We start from the raw sequence: 16,177 nt of genomic DNA on the forward strand, positions 1-16,177 counted from the left end.
GGTTATAAAAATTATAAAACCTTAGAAACAAAAAGAATTTTATACATGTATAAAAATTACAAATGAATCAGGTGCTCCATTGTAGAAGGATGTTGTTTGTCATATTTCTTAAAGCTGCTTATTCGTGCCCCAAACTGTCATATGCGGAGTCTTCGCATCGAGCAGACGACAACTCGAATGAAAGCCATGTGTGTGTAAAGCGATATGGGTTGGAGATTAAGTCACATGACCAAGTGGCCAATCAGAAGCCTCAAGTAAGATCCCGATATAATTGTTCTGGGGAAAATATATTCGTGTCCGGGCATAAAATGAGAAATTTAATAAATGGACGAAATTGGTTAATTCATCGATCAAAAATCGAATTTGAGAAATTGAAAGCTCTCTTCTCTCGGTCGCTTAATGCAGTTTTTTTTTCACACCACAGTTGGTATAGGTTTAGTTATTTAGCAGGAAAGTGCTTCCATTGTGGGACGGGGGAAGAAACCGGAGTACCCGAAGAAAACTCCTGACGCCCATAGAGAGAGTGTCCCGAGACGAGATCCGAACCCCGGGTTTCTCACTGCAGTTCACACCACAGTCCTTGAGCTCTTGTACGCCAGCCGAAGCCATGTTAGATAACTCCTGAGAACTCCTGAAACTGCAAGAGTTATCCCTACCTCGACAGAACCCTTAGATACCAAAGAGGTAACTCAAAATCGCACACATTCGCAGATTTATTGGGACGCAAATTATTGAAGCTTCGTAAATACTTGTATAACGAATTTATGTTTGAAGTATTCCATTTCTCCTTGACTAGAGAACCTCTGTTTGTTGCTGTACCACTCATAGGGTACTTGCACGTTGCATGATGATCATATCGATATATCATATATCATATCAATGGCTTAGCTTGATTCCTGCACATTACTTCAGCTGATGTTTGTCAAGGTAGTGCAGATTTTCAGTCTACGATCGATAATTGTAACGTGTCAGCTTTTACTTATATTAATATATTTTATTCGTACGTTCGGATAAACAGTGCGGGATGTTCATTATGTGTAAAGTTGAAAAGATACAATAAACTTCGTATCTTTCAAAACAGGTTTGTTCTACATAGAAATACACAGGCACATCGAGATCAGCGATGCCGAAAGTTAGACCTCTCGCCCAGCAGCGCAAAAAGCGTGTACACTTGGCAAAGGCATCGCCATTTCCTATTCCTATAGCAACAATAACTGGGGAATCGGCCAACAATGGACACTGGCTCTACTACAAGGGAACTCTAGGAGCATACAGTGTTGTGGTTCATCATTCTGGTGATATGGACTTCTTGTACAGGATGGTGAGAGATATCAGTCCCACTCTCAAATAGCAAATCTCTGTAGTCCCATCTCCTTCATTGTGTCAATTTCTGTCGAATTGAATCACAAATAGCTTAAAATATGTCATTGCTTAGTTCCTGTTTGAAGAAGATTCGTGAAGCTAAGGTATTCACCTATTTTTTTTAAATTTGGTAATGTGGTCATAGTTTATTAATAGATTCCACAAGTATGTTAACTTTAACCTTAATAATAATAATAAACATATGATTTATATAGTGCATGATCATGTTCATGAAGGAGCATGCTCTCAGTTAGCATATTGTTATAAGATTAGAGCGGATTAGTCTGGCTAGGATGTAGTGGAAGTAGTCAGGAACCTGCAAAGAAATTAAATCACAACACATACAGCTTGTACCGAGGCAAGAACAAAAGGGTAGCCAGTGCAGAAAATGAAGGGAGTGACATGGTCCTGTTTCCTAGCTCTAAGAACCAGCAGCAGAGTTCTCTAGTTTCTGGAATTTATGAAGAAGACTGTTTAAATTGATCTACCACAAACAATTAATACGATAAGTATAGGCATCCTATTTTTCTTAGAGCTGCAGGTTTCTTCTCAAGACAACAGTGTTTTGTTTTTACTGTATTTACCCACCTTGCCAGCAGGATGTTCTGCTGTTGCTCATCCAGCCATTTTGAGCTCTGTACCATTATTGCTTATAAGCAGAAGACTGTGCCTTATGATTCAGTCTACTGTATGTGGTGAAGCAAACTGGGTTTCTCATTCTGCTAAACATATTTTTTTGTATTAGTTCTGTTTAAGTATTGCACAAAAAAAGTAAATTCTTTTCTGTGATACTGAGAGCTGAAGGATGACTTCTGCAGGGCTTTTTTGGGAAAGGTGAAATGTCACGAGGGCAGCCACAATGGCAGGAGCGATGTCGAATGGTGACACTGTCAGCAGATAGCTTACGTAAGAACAGTCAAGGCAGAGCTTTGCGTTGTAGAGTGATGAGCCGACGTCAGTAAGTTTCATAGTTTTTTAGCATTTTGATACTTTTGTGTAAAGCCATCATTACATAGTGAAGGTCGTCATCATTATTGTTATTTTGAAGATGTAACATTTGCTTTGACAACAAGAACAAGAACACATCTCATTCTTTTATATATCTAGAATCTAGATAACAGTATAGTTCTTTGCTTTGCCTAGGCAATAGTGTAATGCTTTACTTATTTACATATTTTTGGCAACAAATATCTTTGTCAGATTGATGTGATTTTCATGGTTTTGGTTCAATTATATATATTCTTCAAGTGTAATAATAGTCACTCTAGATGTATTTTTATGTTTGATGATACAGGGAGTTTGCAGGAAGGGAGCATTTTCAGTCAGGAGAATTCATGTGTTTAAGCAGAATATGAAAATACAAGTTTCTCTGAAATTGAAACAGCTCTTTGACATTTAAGAGAAAACAGATATTGCTTAGATTAGTCTGCTTGTTTATATGATTATATAGGTTTTTATTTACAGGTATATGATGCACCTTAAGTGGCAGTTACTGTGTCAGGGTAAGCTGGAAGCAGTCAATGAAATCTGTGAAGAAGAGAATAATGTCATCTGTGAGAGGGCAGAATCCTTCAAAGGCCTTGAAAGCACTGAATCAAAAGGCCATTTTGAAAAAGAGTCATGTTGTATTCATCCAGATGACCATGATCATGAAATGAGTGATGAAGAGATATATACTAAAGAAACAACAGAAGCTTTAGGAGAGTTTTCGGATTTGAGAAGCACTTCTAATTTTCAGGCCATGAGTACTGCAGACAGTGGGACAGCAGACTGGGATGATGCAGATCCTGGGTGTGCAGACTTTTGGGGAAGTAGTCCTGTAGAATCTCAGTCCAAGCTATCATCTGATAAGGATACTTGTGGAGAGAGAGACTCAGGTGACAAAGACTTCTGGAGTGCAGGAGTACCTGCATCCAAACCTACTTCTATGGAACCTAGTTTCAGAGATGAAGAAACTCCATCATCCCTGGAAAAAATAATCTCCCCCAGGGATTTTGAAGTGAAACATTGTTCAAAAGAGCAAAACACTGAAATTATGCCTGATGTTGGTGCCAAAAAAAGTCTGGATGTAAATTTAAATACAGTGAAAAATGCAGAAGCAGTAGTGGAAAATAAGAACAAATCAGAATTACCCCAGGAATCCCATGTGGTATACAGCAGATTCAATGACGAAAGTGTTGGACTGGCAGACAGTGTGCCTATGTTTGTGATACCTGACAGTGATGAAGATGAACAGGACAGTGAAGGGAGAGTATATCACACTCAGACACGATGGAAACCTGTGTTAAAACAAGATCCTTTTCCACAGCAAGAGACACTTCATCTCAGCTATGAGGAGGTATTTTTTCAATTCAATGCTTTTATTATCTTGGTCCTTTTGTGAAGCTATCAAAATCCTGCACTAAATTATTTTGAGTACTATTAAAAATTAAGGAACGAGAATGCATTTTAAAGGGGAAATTCATTTGTGAAAATGAAGAGAAAATTGACAAGACAAATACATATAAAATACAAGTGCAAATGGTTGTGTACTTCAAAGATGCACAAAAGTTCATGTTTGTGATTAAACAGCATATGACAGGAAGCATTTGCAGAAAAACTGAGGCACTCTTTTACCAAAATAAAAACAAAGTGAAGTCTTTATTTTCTTTGTCTTCGTAACATCTTCTGATTACATGATAAATGTAATAATTGATACTATATACTTTTTTATTTGCTGTTTATTTTCCAGGCTTTTTTCTTGTCTTTTGGACTGGGTTGTCTCAGAATTGTGGATTCACAGCAGGTTAAGAGATCTTGTCAATTCTTTATCATGTATCCCTAATTTGACTCACGAGTATTGAAATAGATGCATACATGTTATACCAACAAATGTTCTCCCTCCTTCTTGTACACTGGCATATTCATAAGTTGAATTCATCATCACTTCAGCATTTTAAGATAGACCAGTAGAAGAGAGAAACTTTTTTTTTTTGGCTTGTATAAGCATCCTGCTGCTTTCATTTAGAAAAATAAAGCCTTTCTCAAAATGTTTTTACACACTGATTTTGTCTTTATGCAGAATGCTCTTAATCTGACTTCAATGTGGAAGGAATTTTGCAAGCGACAGCCAAGCTTCCTTCCAAACTATATTGCTTACCACTATTTTCGCAGCAAAAACTGGGTCCCCAAGCCAGGACTTAAATTTGGATGCAACTTTGTAAGCATTGCATATGACTTTGCATTGAACTTCTTTGAAGTAGCATGAGTGTTATCATTGCTAAGGCTTTTGCCTGGAAACAAGTGTCATCCCATATTGTTCATTATACGAAATTTAATTTAGAGTTTTACCAGACATATTTTTCCCATTGTTTGAAGATGCATTGTGTGCACTGTAATGACTGGGATTGGTGGTGTCTTTTCTTATAAGATTTTGGAGGCTTGTCACTCAAAAACCCATTCACTCTGAAGCCCACTTAATAAACTGCAGATGCTGCTGCATGGGAAACAAAGAAAGACTTGAAAAGGAGTTGTCTTAGACAGCATTGTTTCTTACAGCTTCCTTGTGCATATGTGTATGATAACAGTTTGTGCTGAGCACTGAATCCATGGTGATAGGTTTATTGCATATGATACAGGCATGAGTTATCATGCCCTTAGTTTTGATATGTTGATCTTCAGTGGTATGATAATCTTTCACCAGTAACTTTTTGTCATAGTGCTGTACAAGGATGGACCACCATTTTACCATGGAAGTTACTCAGTTGTTGTGAAATTTGTGGACACACATGGGGAAGAGATACGTGGTTATCAACCACAGCGTTGTTTCTCCTGGACATCACTAGCAGGATTAAAGCGTATTACAGAGCATGTTGGAAAGGTAATAAAATGATACAAGTAATACAATAAAACATTAGCCAAAATGAGACATAGTGCCAAAGAAAGCTTGACTTTAAATGAAACTTGAAAAAGATTGGAATTTTAGAAAGAAAAAAAAATAAGACAGCTATTAAGTCATTAAGGTACATATCACTGTTGTATATGAGGGTCACTGAGCGATTAAGAGAGCCTTCGTATAACAGGGTTTGTGGAATAAGGTTTAGTCTTGTTGAACAGTGAACTTTAAAGTGTTAAATCTCATAAACAGATATGCCTAAGAAAACTAATTTGAAACATTTTACATTTAAACACATAACTGAGTAGCAGCATCTCAGGTCACAATCAATTGTTTACAGGAACTGATGTTCTGCTATGTAATAAAACCAAGGGACATGACTGCAGAAGACATGATGTCACCAAGATGCATTAGTTACTTTCAAGTAAAGGTACATTAAAATTGTGTATTATTGATCATCTTTAACGTAAATAACGATGATGAACATATGATCTAGATAATAAGAACTTTGCAGTTACTGTCAGTTATGAAGTAGTTTCAGCTTTTCCATTGTGGATTTGATGACAAGATTTTGATTTGATTTCAGGAAGTCCTTGTATCAAGATGGGTGTCATCACAAGAAAGGGAGCGTAAAGAACTAGAGGATATTCCTTAAGACAGGATCTGCCACTTCATGTTTTCATAAGATGTAATTTGTGCAGCGAAAAAAAGTTGAAAATGAAGAATGAATAAAGAATATTTTGCATGAACCATGTTGTATTTTTCTGCCAGGCCATGCTTTGACTAGAGAGACTGTGTTGGGAGTTGTATCCATTGTATCCAGACTGAACCCCTTTTTACATGGATAACTAAACACTGTAGCCAGACGATCGGTTAGTCAGCATGAATCAGTCCAGTCCATTCCTCTTTGTTGTTCCAGGGAAGAGGATTAAAGTTTCCAAGAGAATGTTCTACTAAACCTCTAGCTCTTACTCGTCGGGTGTGCTATTTATAGTATAATACCATACTTTTTTACCCATCTACAGCACACTTGCACCTAGACAACTTTGGAATCCATAAAAGAGCCTGCTGTTTTAGTCTTACCATATCTGCTCCATGTTTCACAAGTATTTTAATTTTAGATCTTAATGTGCACAAGACGACACAGTTCTCATTCACTAAATGTATAAGTGTAGATGTCTTTGATATGAACTGACACACAATACAACACGCAGACTGACTCAGTTGAATGTTATTATAGCGCGTCGTTCGATCTTGTTAAGAACATGGCTTTTAACCATTTATTTTGTCCACTGATTCCGGCAGCTTGTGTTGCCCACCTTTAGTGTAGACCTAGGTACAACGCAAACTTTATGATTTCTTTTCCCCACTTACAAGACGACACGCTGTAGAGGAATCGTGCTTTCCCACAGGAGTCTGATGTGTCAGTAGAAGCTTTGCACGCTTGTGGTAGGTAGGACTAAGTACTGACGGCATCTACCTTAATGTTTACATTAGTATGCTTCAAATAATGTTTTGTATACAATTTTGTTTGCACATAAAACTTAATCGGCGCGTTCACTAAAAAGCCAGACTACGGTCTTGGGACCTCGATAGCAATTCTCCGCCAACTGTCACATGAATTATGCCCCTTGCTCACCTGTGACAGGTGCGACAGTGGAGGTACATACTACCTGTCACGTGACATTGTGACGACGGCCATATCAACTGTAAATCTGAAACCAGGAAACGTCAGAAATGGACTGGAAGAGAAGACCACCGGTACCCACTGCAATATTTCTGGTTCTCATGGTGGCACTGCATGTGGAAGCAATGCGGAGAGAAGACGGAGAGAAGATCACTATCGATGTGGGTGGCTACGGGTCGGTGACTGGGTACAGCTACCCGTCTCAGTACGAAGCCAAACCGTATTTGTGGATCAACACTTTTCTGGGTATCCCTTATGCCAAGCGATTGAGTCAGTTCGGATCTCAGTGGAGGGAGAAATACCGCTTCATGGTGAGTGTGCAGTGATTGTGCAGTTGTGTTCTGTCGGCTTCCTGCATCGCCCACCTTTGTGTCTTCCTCAGCAATATATCAATAACTAATAACAGATTGACTGGCGGTGAACACATGGCTGCTGTGTTGTTGTTATTGTTTTTGGAGGAAGCACATGGTATGAATTTGGCTCATTCATTCATTCCATCACTGGTACCCTACGTTGTTGGGGTGCTTACTTGAACTGTTTATATTTGAATGATTATTCTTTCCCAACTTACCAATAGTTTTCCAACAAAATCAACCCATCATTATAAGAAACCTAACAGTGGTCACCAAAGGACAAATATGTGTGACACAAGCTTTTCATATGTAATAATAGATTGTTTAAAATAAAATTTGTAAATGTGCAGCCATTTCCAATCATTGAAAATGCAAAGTGAGCTGGCTTGCTGCACTTTCATTTTATTGAACCCAGAAAAGGCATCTGCAACTGAACCCAGTCCTGGTATGGAGAATGGGATGCAACATATTTTCGGCCATCATGTCCACAGATGCCCTGGCTGCTGCGTGAAACCATTCCTGATTTCAACAACATGGATGAAGACTGCTTATATCTCAATGTGTATGCACCCAGGGTAAATACCTTTCTTACTGATATTCCACTGTTGGTAAACCTTTCAACAAATCATTGCATAAATTGTGAAAATGTATCAGTTGTACCTTTTAAATTTTGGTAATAATATTTTTTACTTCGTGTCTTTTCAAAATGCTTATTATAATAATAATAGTCACATTTGTTTAGCTCCTTTCTCCACCAATATCAGGATTCAATGCACTTTACAGTAATAAGAGTGCACTGGTATAGTGTGCTTCCCTGTCAAAAAGACAAGCTCAGTGTACTGCATAGAAAGATCAAATAACAATGCTACGATAGCAGTTTCTCTTGGGAAGAACACATACAAAGATCAAACTAGGTGAAGAATACAGAATAGAAAAAGTCGTCTTTAAAGGGGAGGTCACACAAGTCAGTGATTTCAGACTGGATCTAAATATAGTCATCTGTTCCATTGTTTCATGAAGGCATCCAAGTAAAAGTGTTGAAGCAGGAAAAAACCATTACATCACGTAAACAAGTATTTACAAAGCATTATCTGAATGCACAATAATTGTAAAAAAGAAATATTATCTCAAAAAGTCATTATGAGCCACACGCACACACTAACCTTTGGCAAATATTTATGTGTATTGGTTTTACTAAAGTCAAGACAAACCAACAATGTTAGCACATTTTCCATGTACACTGAATGTGCTGTGCACAATAATAATAGTAATAATAAAGTACTTGTGATGTGTTTGATGTTTTCCAGATCAAGACAGAGACAACCCAGACTACAAAGTACCCAGTGCTAGTATTTTTTCATGGTGGTGGCTTTATTATGGGGTCTGCACAGCAATTTCCTGGTCATTTTATTGCAGAGCGTCTCGTGGTAGTAGTGACAGTCAACTATCGTCTAAATGCCCTTGGTAACTCCTCTTCCTAGCATGCTATAGAGTTTAGGCCAGATGGCAAGAAATAAGAATTGGTGTAGAGTTTAAACAACTTTAGATAAGTAACTACACAAAAAATTAGGTATGGTTGATCAAGCTTAAAGTGTACAAAAAATATTATTCTATTGGGAATATCACTACAAAGTACAAATAATTTTACAGAAGGAAAAATAAATTACCTCAAATAAATGCTTGTGAATTTTATGTGTCTGTTAAAGCATGCCTTTTTTTCCTTCCACAGGATTCCTGAGCACAGGTGATAGGTACTCATCAGGTAACTATGGCATGTTTGATCAGATCCAGCACTGCAGTTTATCAAGGAGAATATAGAATCTTTCCGTGGCAACTCAAAGAGCATCACTATAATGGGCCACAGCTCAGGTGCTGCCAGTGTTGGCCTTCACATGATTTCGCCTCGTAGTGAAAGTAAGTTATTTCTTTAAGTGCAGCGAGTGTTAACCTTAATCTTATTTCACTTTGCAGTGAAAGCACTCATTACTTGAGGGCTGTTGAAGCTAAATTTTTCCAAAAGCTTGCTTACTAGAGCTTTGTTATCATTATGTGTACATTGACAATATTTAGTAGTGGAGGTAATTAGTTTCATATCATTGGATTATAATTTGAAACTGTAAACTTACACCCACAATGATGTTCCCAGCAGCTGTGAACAAGCAGTCTTTGGATTTCACATTAAAAATTGCTAAAACTTTATTTAATGTCATAAAAATCATAAATATAAAATTGATATTACTCTGAAAGCTTAGCAATTTTCAGTCACATTTTAACTCTTTATAGGTTTATTAATGTATTTATTTATTAGTCTCTTTTGGGATCAATTCATGTTGAAAAATATTTTGCACTTAATTTATGTTTTTTTCTTAGATCTTTTTAATCAGGCCATTATGATGAGTGGCAGTGACCTCAGTGAGTGGGCAGTCATTTCACAAGCAGACTCTGTAGAATATTCCAAACGACTGGCTTTGGAGGTTGGATGTCCATCTGGTGACTCTCAAAGATTAGTGGATTGTTTGCGATACTCACGAAGTTTCAGTGAAATTGTGAATGCTTCTGCTAGAGTTGTAATGCTGGTAAGTTGTTCATTCTTTGCCTCACTATGTGCCAAAAAAACCTCTGTAGAGTTCCAAAACCTTAGTAAAATATTTATAAAGTTATTGGGCATTATAATATACAACCTCATCTACCTTGACTAATTTAGTTAAATGCTTGTAGCTGAAAAATGAAAACAAAAGAAAAAAAGGGACTGCTTGGGCAATGATATGAAGACTATCCAGTAGCTTATTTACTCAATCATGAGGCATATCTGAACACTAAATGGTTATTTCTTGATCTCTCTCTTGTGGTTTTGAAAAGCTATATTTTTTCACATTTTTTAATTGCAGTTATAGGGCTTTTGTGTGATCAAGGAATAGTGGTGCGATTAACAATGTGTTTGCGGTAATGAGGTACAGCCATAGGGAAGAAACAACTTTGTTCTGCTCTCTATCATTGGTTCTAACGTAATTTGGTGCCATTTCACTTGACTAAGAATATCCATGAGAGATTTTTTGTGACAAAATGAAAGCAATTGCTTTACTAAAACTTTGTGAGTGTTGTGTTTTATTTTCCAGCCAGGAAGGGTTGGTAATCCCTGGGGCCCAGTGGTGGATGGGCAGTTAGTGGGCGTGGACAAAGCTTTCTTGACTGATAATCCTCTAAATATGCGTCGTCAGGGGAGATCAAAGAGGGTGAAACTAATGGCAGGATTGTCCATGGATGATGGATCCTATTTTATTCGTAAGTGCTATAATATTTACTTCTTTATTTGTACTCTATAACATTTTCTTATATGTAAACATATTGAAATGGCAAAAAGAGTAATTAATTAATGATGCTAGAATGAGTGTAAAACTCAATATGGTGTTGATCTGATGCAGACAGCATGGCTGTGGGGTTAAAACTTTTCCCTGACTAAGATTTTAATTATTTCATTTTATTGTAGATGTGGTCTGTTGCAAATTTTCTGATACCATGTTCTATGCATGGAAAGACTAGGTATAAACTCAACATTTTCTTCTTGAAATAGCTGTTCATGCTATCATGTATTTTATATCAATAACTCAATAAGACAAAGTATAATGAAAATTGGTTCTATCTTAAAACATTATTTGATGCTGTTATTGTGTTTTAAAGATCTGATTTCTTTCATTTGGAAGTAATTTTGAAATTTCAGCTAATCTGCCAAATCTGATAGATGGCATCACAACAGCAGAGTTTGACAACATCTTGCGCGAGTTCCTGGAATATCGAAATGTTGAGGATTTTAACAATGTCTTAAGTGCCCTCCAGTTTCAGTACACATACTGGCCAATTCCAAAGAATATCACTTATGTGAGGCAAGAAACGATTGAGGTGAGTGTCAGTCTCAGCAGAAATATTGGTTTGAGTGTGCTGTGCAGTTTGCTTTTGAAGAAGATCCAGTCCATCCTTTCTATTTGTTGATCTGCAAGAAGTCCTTACAGTTTGCTTAAGTTTTTGTCCTTGGAATTAAAAAACAAAATTTACAAGAGAGTTGATTTTTTCATTTTGGTGAAATATTATCAGTTTGAAAGCACTTTTTCTTCATATTAAATTCTTTTTTTAATTTCTGAGCCATACTATAGTGCCAATTTCTTGAGGTATTTATTCACCTGTGCCGTTGGTTGATGTTAGGTAATGCTCACTGTGTGCAGATGATGTCAGATTATATTTTTGGCTCACCCATGAATGAGATGCTAGAATACCAAGTGCAGATGGAAACAGTTTATTTCTATGTCTTCAAGTATCGCTCCTGGAATGCCTACTCACCCCCCTGGAGAGGTTAGTTGTATTTATCAGTGGGTTATTTGGAGATGTGAGCTGTTATATGGATATCTAAGGTGGTTTATGGAGATGGTATAGTGTTTGGAGACATGATGTTTGTGCTTTATTATTATTTTCAGAAATCAAGTGTAAACAAATATATATAGCAATTTTTTGTAAATATGTCCAACTTGCTGCATTACAGAAACTGATCACCTTAATAAATGCTCCTCCATTATAGCCCTTGTATTAGTTATGATGATTTTCACATTTTAGATCAGTCCAATTTTACGGTGCATAGCAAACTTATCAGTGACAACATGCTGCTTGTTAAATAAGTTTTTATGTTTGTGTACATTAATGTTTTATGTGTGACAGGTGTGAGTCATGGAGAAGAGCTCCAGTATGTGTTTGGCTTTCCTTTTATCAACGAGACCTATATGAACTTAACGGGCATTTACCCTCGTCAGGAGTATGATTACCCCGATCGAAACATATCAGAGTACATGATCAGCATGTTAACCAACTTCACAGCCCGAGGGTACATGCTAAAATTATGCTTGTCTGTTTGTGTTCCTGTATTACAGAATGATGTAAATATTATCATCATTGCAGTTAATTGAATATTTTCCTGAGAAGGCAAAAGTAAGATTTTAGTGACTATACTTGTACTGCTTAAGCAAAAGTAAGCCATGGAGTTCTCAAAGTTTTAAAAGTTAGTCATAGCTATTAACCCAACTTGTTGATTCAAGAAGTTTTTTATTACTTAACTAGTTACTATATTAACGAAGTATTTTCTGGTTTATGGACAGTGGTGCAAAAGCTGCTATGCTCTGATTGTTGGCACTTTATTTCATAGAATCTAAAATAGGGCAGTTCATTCTTTCTTTCTCTCCTCACCAGCAATCCAACTCCTCGTGACTTCCCTATCATCAATTATCGAAATGCAACGTGGCTAGAATACAACCTTGTCAATCACAGTTTCCTCTCCATTACCAACAAATCTGAGAATGCAATCAACTACCGTCAGGTTGAGTTTGGATTCTGGAGGGAATATTTCCCTGTCATTTCAGGCAGAGGAAACTGTAAGTATAAGTCTGTTCAGAAAGCTTTAAAAAAAAAAATCTGTATAGTACGTGTACAGGCAGTACAATAACAAACAGGCTTTTGTTTGTTTATTTGTAAATGTGCTCATTATGAAACATGGGCAAAATTCACATGCCATCTTGATAATCAGGTGTGTAAAATTAGATTAACATGCCAGTTGAATATGTTCATGCTTAGCATTTTGAGCAAGCCCAAGGCCTAATGTCTAAAGTCATTAGAAGTCAAGGAAAGGATTACCAGGAATGTGATTTCACCCAGAAACCCACATTGGCATAGTGTCTCAGCTAGAGTCTATTCCTTTGTCGCAATATCTACCCTATATGAACTGCAGTTTCTCTGTAGCTGCCTTTTGGGTTATAAGGGCTTCAGGATGATTCGTACAAGCAGTGATATATTCCACTATTATTTGAGTGCCTGCGGGCATGGTGTAAATGTAAGCTGACACCATTGAGTGCAGTTACAGTTGTCCAAACTTTAGCCAAATCCACACATTGCTAAATTTACACAACTACAATAAAAGAAAATTGAAGACATATTCTTTACCTTTCTATGGAATGATAAGATCAATAAAATCAGTAAGATCCTCATGATCTACAAGGTGGCGTAAGAACTTGTGTGTGGATGTGTATGTAACACTTGTCAGTCGTGAAAATTTGTTGGTTAAGGATATGACCTCTCAGTCAGTACCCAAATGAAATAATCTACTAGTTATTACAATTTATGTCTGTGGTAAACTATTTCTAAGTCAGGGTCATCACACTCCTCCTTTCTCCCTCCCCGCTCTCTGTTGTGAGTTCATGTGTATGAGTGGATATGCATATATCAGTATAGATGTGCAATTGGATATATATGAGTATATATATATGTATGTGTGAATGGATATGTATATAGGTGGATATGTACATATGTGAATGGATGTATATGTGTTTGAGGGATATGTATATGGGTGAATGTGTGTACAACTGGATTATCTGGATGTAAGTGTGCATCAGTGTGTATGTGTGAGTGGATGTATGTGCATGAGCAAGTGTGTGTATGTGCTTTTATTAGCTAGTTGCTAGTACATTTAAGATAATGACAAAGCAATGGAAGCACTATCTGAATCCAACAAGCAACACAGTAAGAATCTTTAGCAAGCAAATTTGAGAAAGTGACATTCTTAAATTGAAATCAATATCTTTTCTTCTCCTTTTTTTAGTTGGATTTATCATTGCTGTATGTAATAACTGAACTAGATTCTTGCTTGATAACATGTCCAACTATTTCCCAAACTTTCAGAGGCATGTCCCTTAAAAATCATACTGTTTGTTTTCAGATTTAGATCAAGTAGAAACAAGCCAGCAGCCACTGACAGCAAGCGTGTATGAGATACTGACATATGCACTGGCAGCTGTTTCTGCTCTTCTTTTGGCAGTTGTTGTTATTGTGTGTTGTGTGCTAACGAGAAGGTCTAAACCAAGAAAATATTGACTAGAACTATTTTCTCATTCACATCTTAGAGATGAAAGAAACTTGAATTCTACTAGTTCATGCTGAAATCATGTTGGTTCTTAAAATGGCATCATCAAAATACATAGCGGAAAATTCGACTATAAGGTGGAAAAACTGAAAGTTGTGGAGATAAATACTTGAAATGATGCTTGGATTTTAAGTTCTCTGCCAGTTCATCTCAAATAGCTTTTTGGATGGTTAGTCTATAAATTAAAATGCAATATTTTTATACGTGGATGGATACATTACACAAGAACTATCCAAAAAGAGATTAAGAAGAAGAGCATCTAAGATATACAGCTTCAGAAATCCTGAAGGGACTTGATGTCAGCACAAGACGAAGATGATTCATGACATTGTGCTTGTGGCTTCATCTAAGCAGAGCTCAGGAAGTGTAGATATCTTTTGTTTAAATTCATATACATATCAACCAAAAGCGAGCAGATGAGTGTGTCTTCAGTGTCTGTGGAGTAGTGTGTTGCAATAATGTTGTGGTTCAGTGCTAATGGTGAGTTCTTCCGTTTACTTTAGAAATGTTGAGCATGTGAAGATATGGAGAGAGAGATCTTCTAGGTTATGCTGGACTTAAATTATAGATTTGCTCAAAGACTTACCTGTGCAAGAGAGCGTGAGAAAGAGAGAAAGTGTGTGTAGGCATGTACATGGATGCATGATTCTTATGAATTCCAAATTTGGAAACACATTTTTGTAACATCTCAACTGAATAATGTTAACAGGCCATTATTTTTTAAATTCTTTTTTTTTTTCGGTTCCATATCATACTGTACATAAAAACAAATGAGTATGTAATGTGTCAAAATGAAAACAGTGAAAAAATGCCTGAGTGAGGATGCACATGTGTGCACATGTATGCCTGCTGTCCTTGTTTCATTAAAAGACATTATCTGTTTCAAATAACAAATACGTTTTGAAAATACATTGTTTTTATGCTTGTTTTCAGAGTTAATCACCCTGGAAAATCTTATTGTGCGTAATATTCACTTTCACCCAAATAATCTTTCTCTATAATTAGAATTTCACTTACTCAGTTAATTGTTTTCTTTTGCAGCGAGAGAGGCAAGATTGTTAACATTTTATATGTGTAGAATGGTGTACTTTTTTGCTTCTGAGATCCGTGTATTTCTATGACATTGCATATAGTATTTTGTACTTATTTATTTTTACTTATGTATATATTTACATTAGCATTTCTCAGTGAGAGATTCAAAGTATTTTAGCATATAAAGTATTTCATTGGATAATGATCTGGCCTTATAGCACACCTCGTGTGTTACATGTGAAGTAAAATCTGGCTGGTACTGTTGCCTTAATCACTCATGACTTCCTTAGCCACTAGAGAAGTGCATATGCCTATTGTGTATTTAAACACTCAGTCCTAGCCAGTGCTCTAGCCAGTTTTAATAAATCATAAAAGACTAAGCTAATTCTTTAAGGAATTTTTTTTTATTTTCTTTGCTTGAGTGAGGTTTGAACACTGTCCTAACCACCAATTGCAGTTAGTTTAACATTTGAAATTGTAATCAGCTACAACCACTGTGATTAGTCATAGACATAAAGTTTTCAGGCATGAATTTTCTGACATTTTTTTGTTTTTGTATATTTAATAATATGTTTTGCAAAGTGAGGTGTTGCCTTTCTTGTGACTTGCCCAAAATCTGCACACGCTGCATGGCTGATAACAGTCTGTTGACATTGCACTTTAGAAATTTTGTAAATAAAATGTCTCTGATATGAGTGATGCTGCTTTCTTAAAAATATTAATTTTTGTTAGGTATCTGCAGCTTCTCCTATATAAAATACACATAAATGGAGCTAGGAATTTTAAAATGTTTAGAAAGTTGTGGTTTCTTTTTATGGTGGTATTATAATTTCACCCTTTACAATGCCATTTAATGAATGGTATCAATAGAAGACAATTATTTATATGTACTTAAGAAATTCATCTTGTGCACTACA

General features: G+C 36.4%; 2 protein-coding genes across 2 annotated transcripts; both read left to right on the forward strand.

Moving 5' to 3' along the window:
- Window positions 1-470: 470 nt before the first annotated feature.
- On the forward strand, window positions 471-5,985 carry LOC112561673. Its single transcript, XM_025234284.1, has 9 exons — window positions 471-684; window positions 1,082-1,321; window positions 2,181-2,320; window positions 2,827-3,700; window positions 4,094-4,147; window positions 4,424-4,561; window positions 5,061-5,221; window positions 5,577-5,666; window positions 5,823-5,985. The coding sequence occupies exons 2-7, from the start codon at window positions 1,124-1,126 to the stop codon at window positions 5,112-5,114; spliced, it is 1,458 nt and encodes a 485-aa protein (XP_025090069.1). The 5' UTR covers window positions 471-684; window positions 1,082-1,123; the 3' UTR covers window positions 5,115-5,221; window positions 5,577-5,666; window positions 5,823-5,985.
- An 896-nt stretch (window positions 5,986-6,881) lies between these two features.
- LOC112562664 (cholinesterase 1-like) lies at window positions 6,882-15,845 on the forward strand. Its single transcript, XM_025236055.1, is given in 12 exon segments — window positions 6,882-7,234; window positions 7,717-7,851; window positions 8,584-8,740; window positions 9,006-9,059; window positions 9,062-9,190; window positions 9,647-9,852; window positions 10,393-10,558; window positions 10,995-11,173; window positions 11,494-11,620; window positions 11,981-12,143; window positions 12,506-12,687; window positions 14,025-15,845. Coding segments are annotated over 12 exon segments (1,914 nt in total). The 5' UTR covers window positions 6,882-6,973; the 3' UTR covers window positions 14,180-15,845.
- The last annotated feature ends 332 nt before the right edge of the window (window positions 15,846-16,177 follow it).

The sequence above is a fragment of the Pomacea canaliculata genome, linkage group LG4 (genome assembly GCF_003073045.1).
Source record: "Pomacea canaliculata isolate SZHN2017 linkage group LG4, ASM307304v1, whole genome shotgun sequence".
NCBI lineage: Eukaryota > Metazoa > Mollusca > Gastropoda > Architaenioglossa > Ampullariidae > Pomacea > Pomacea canaliculata.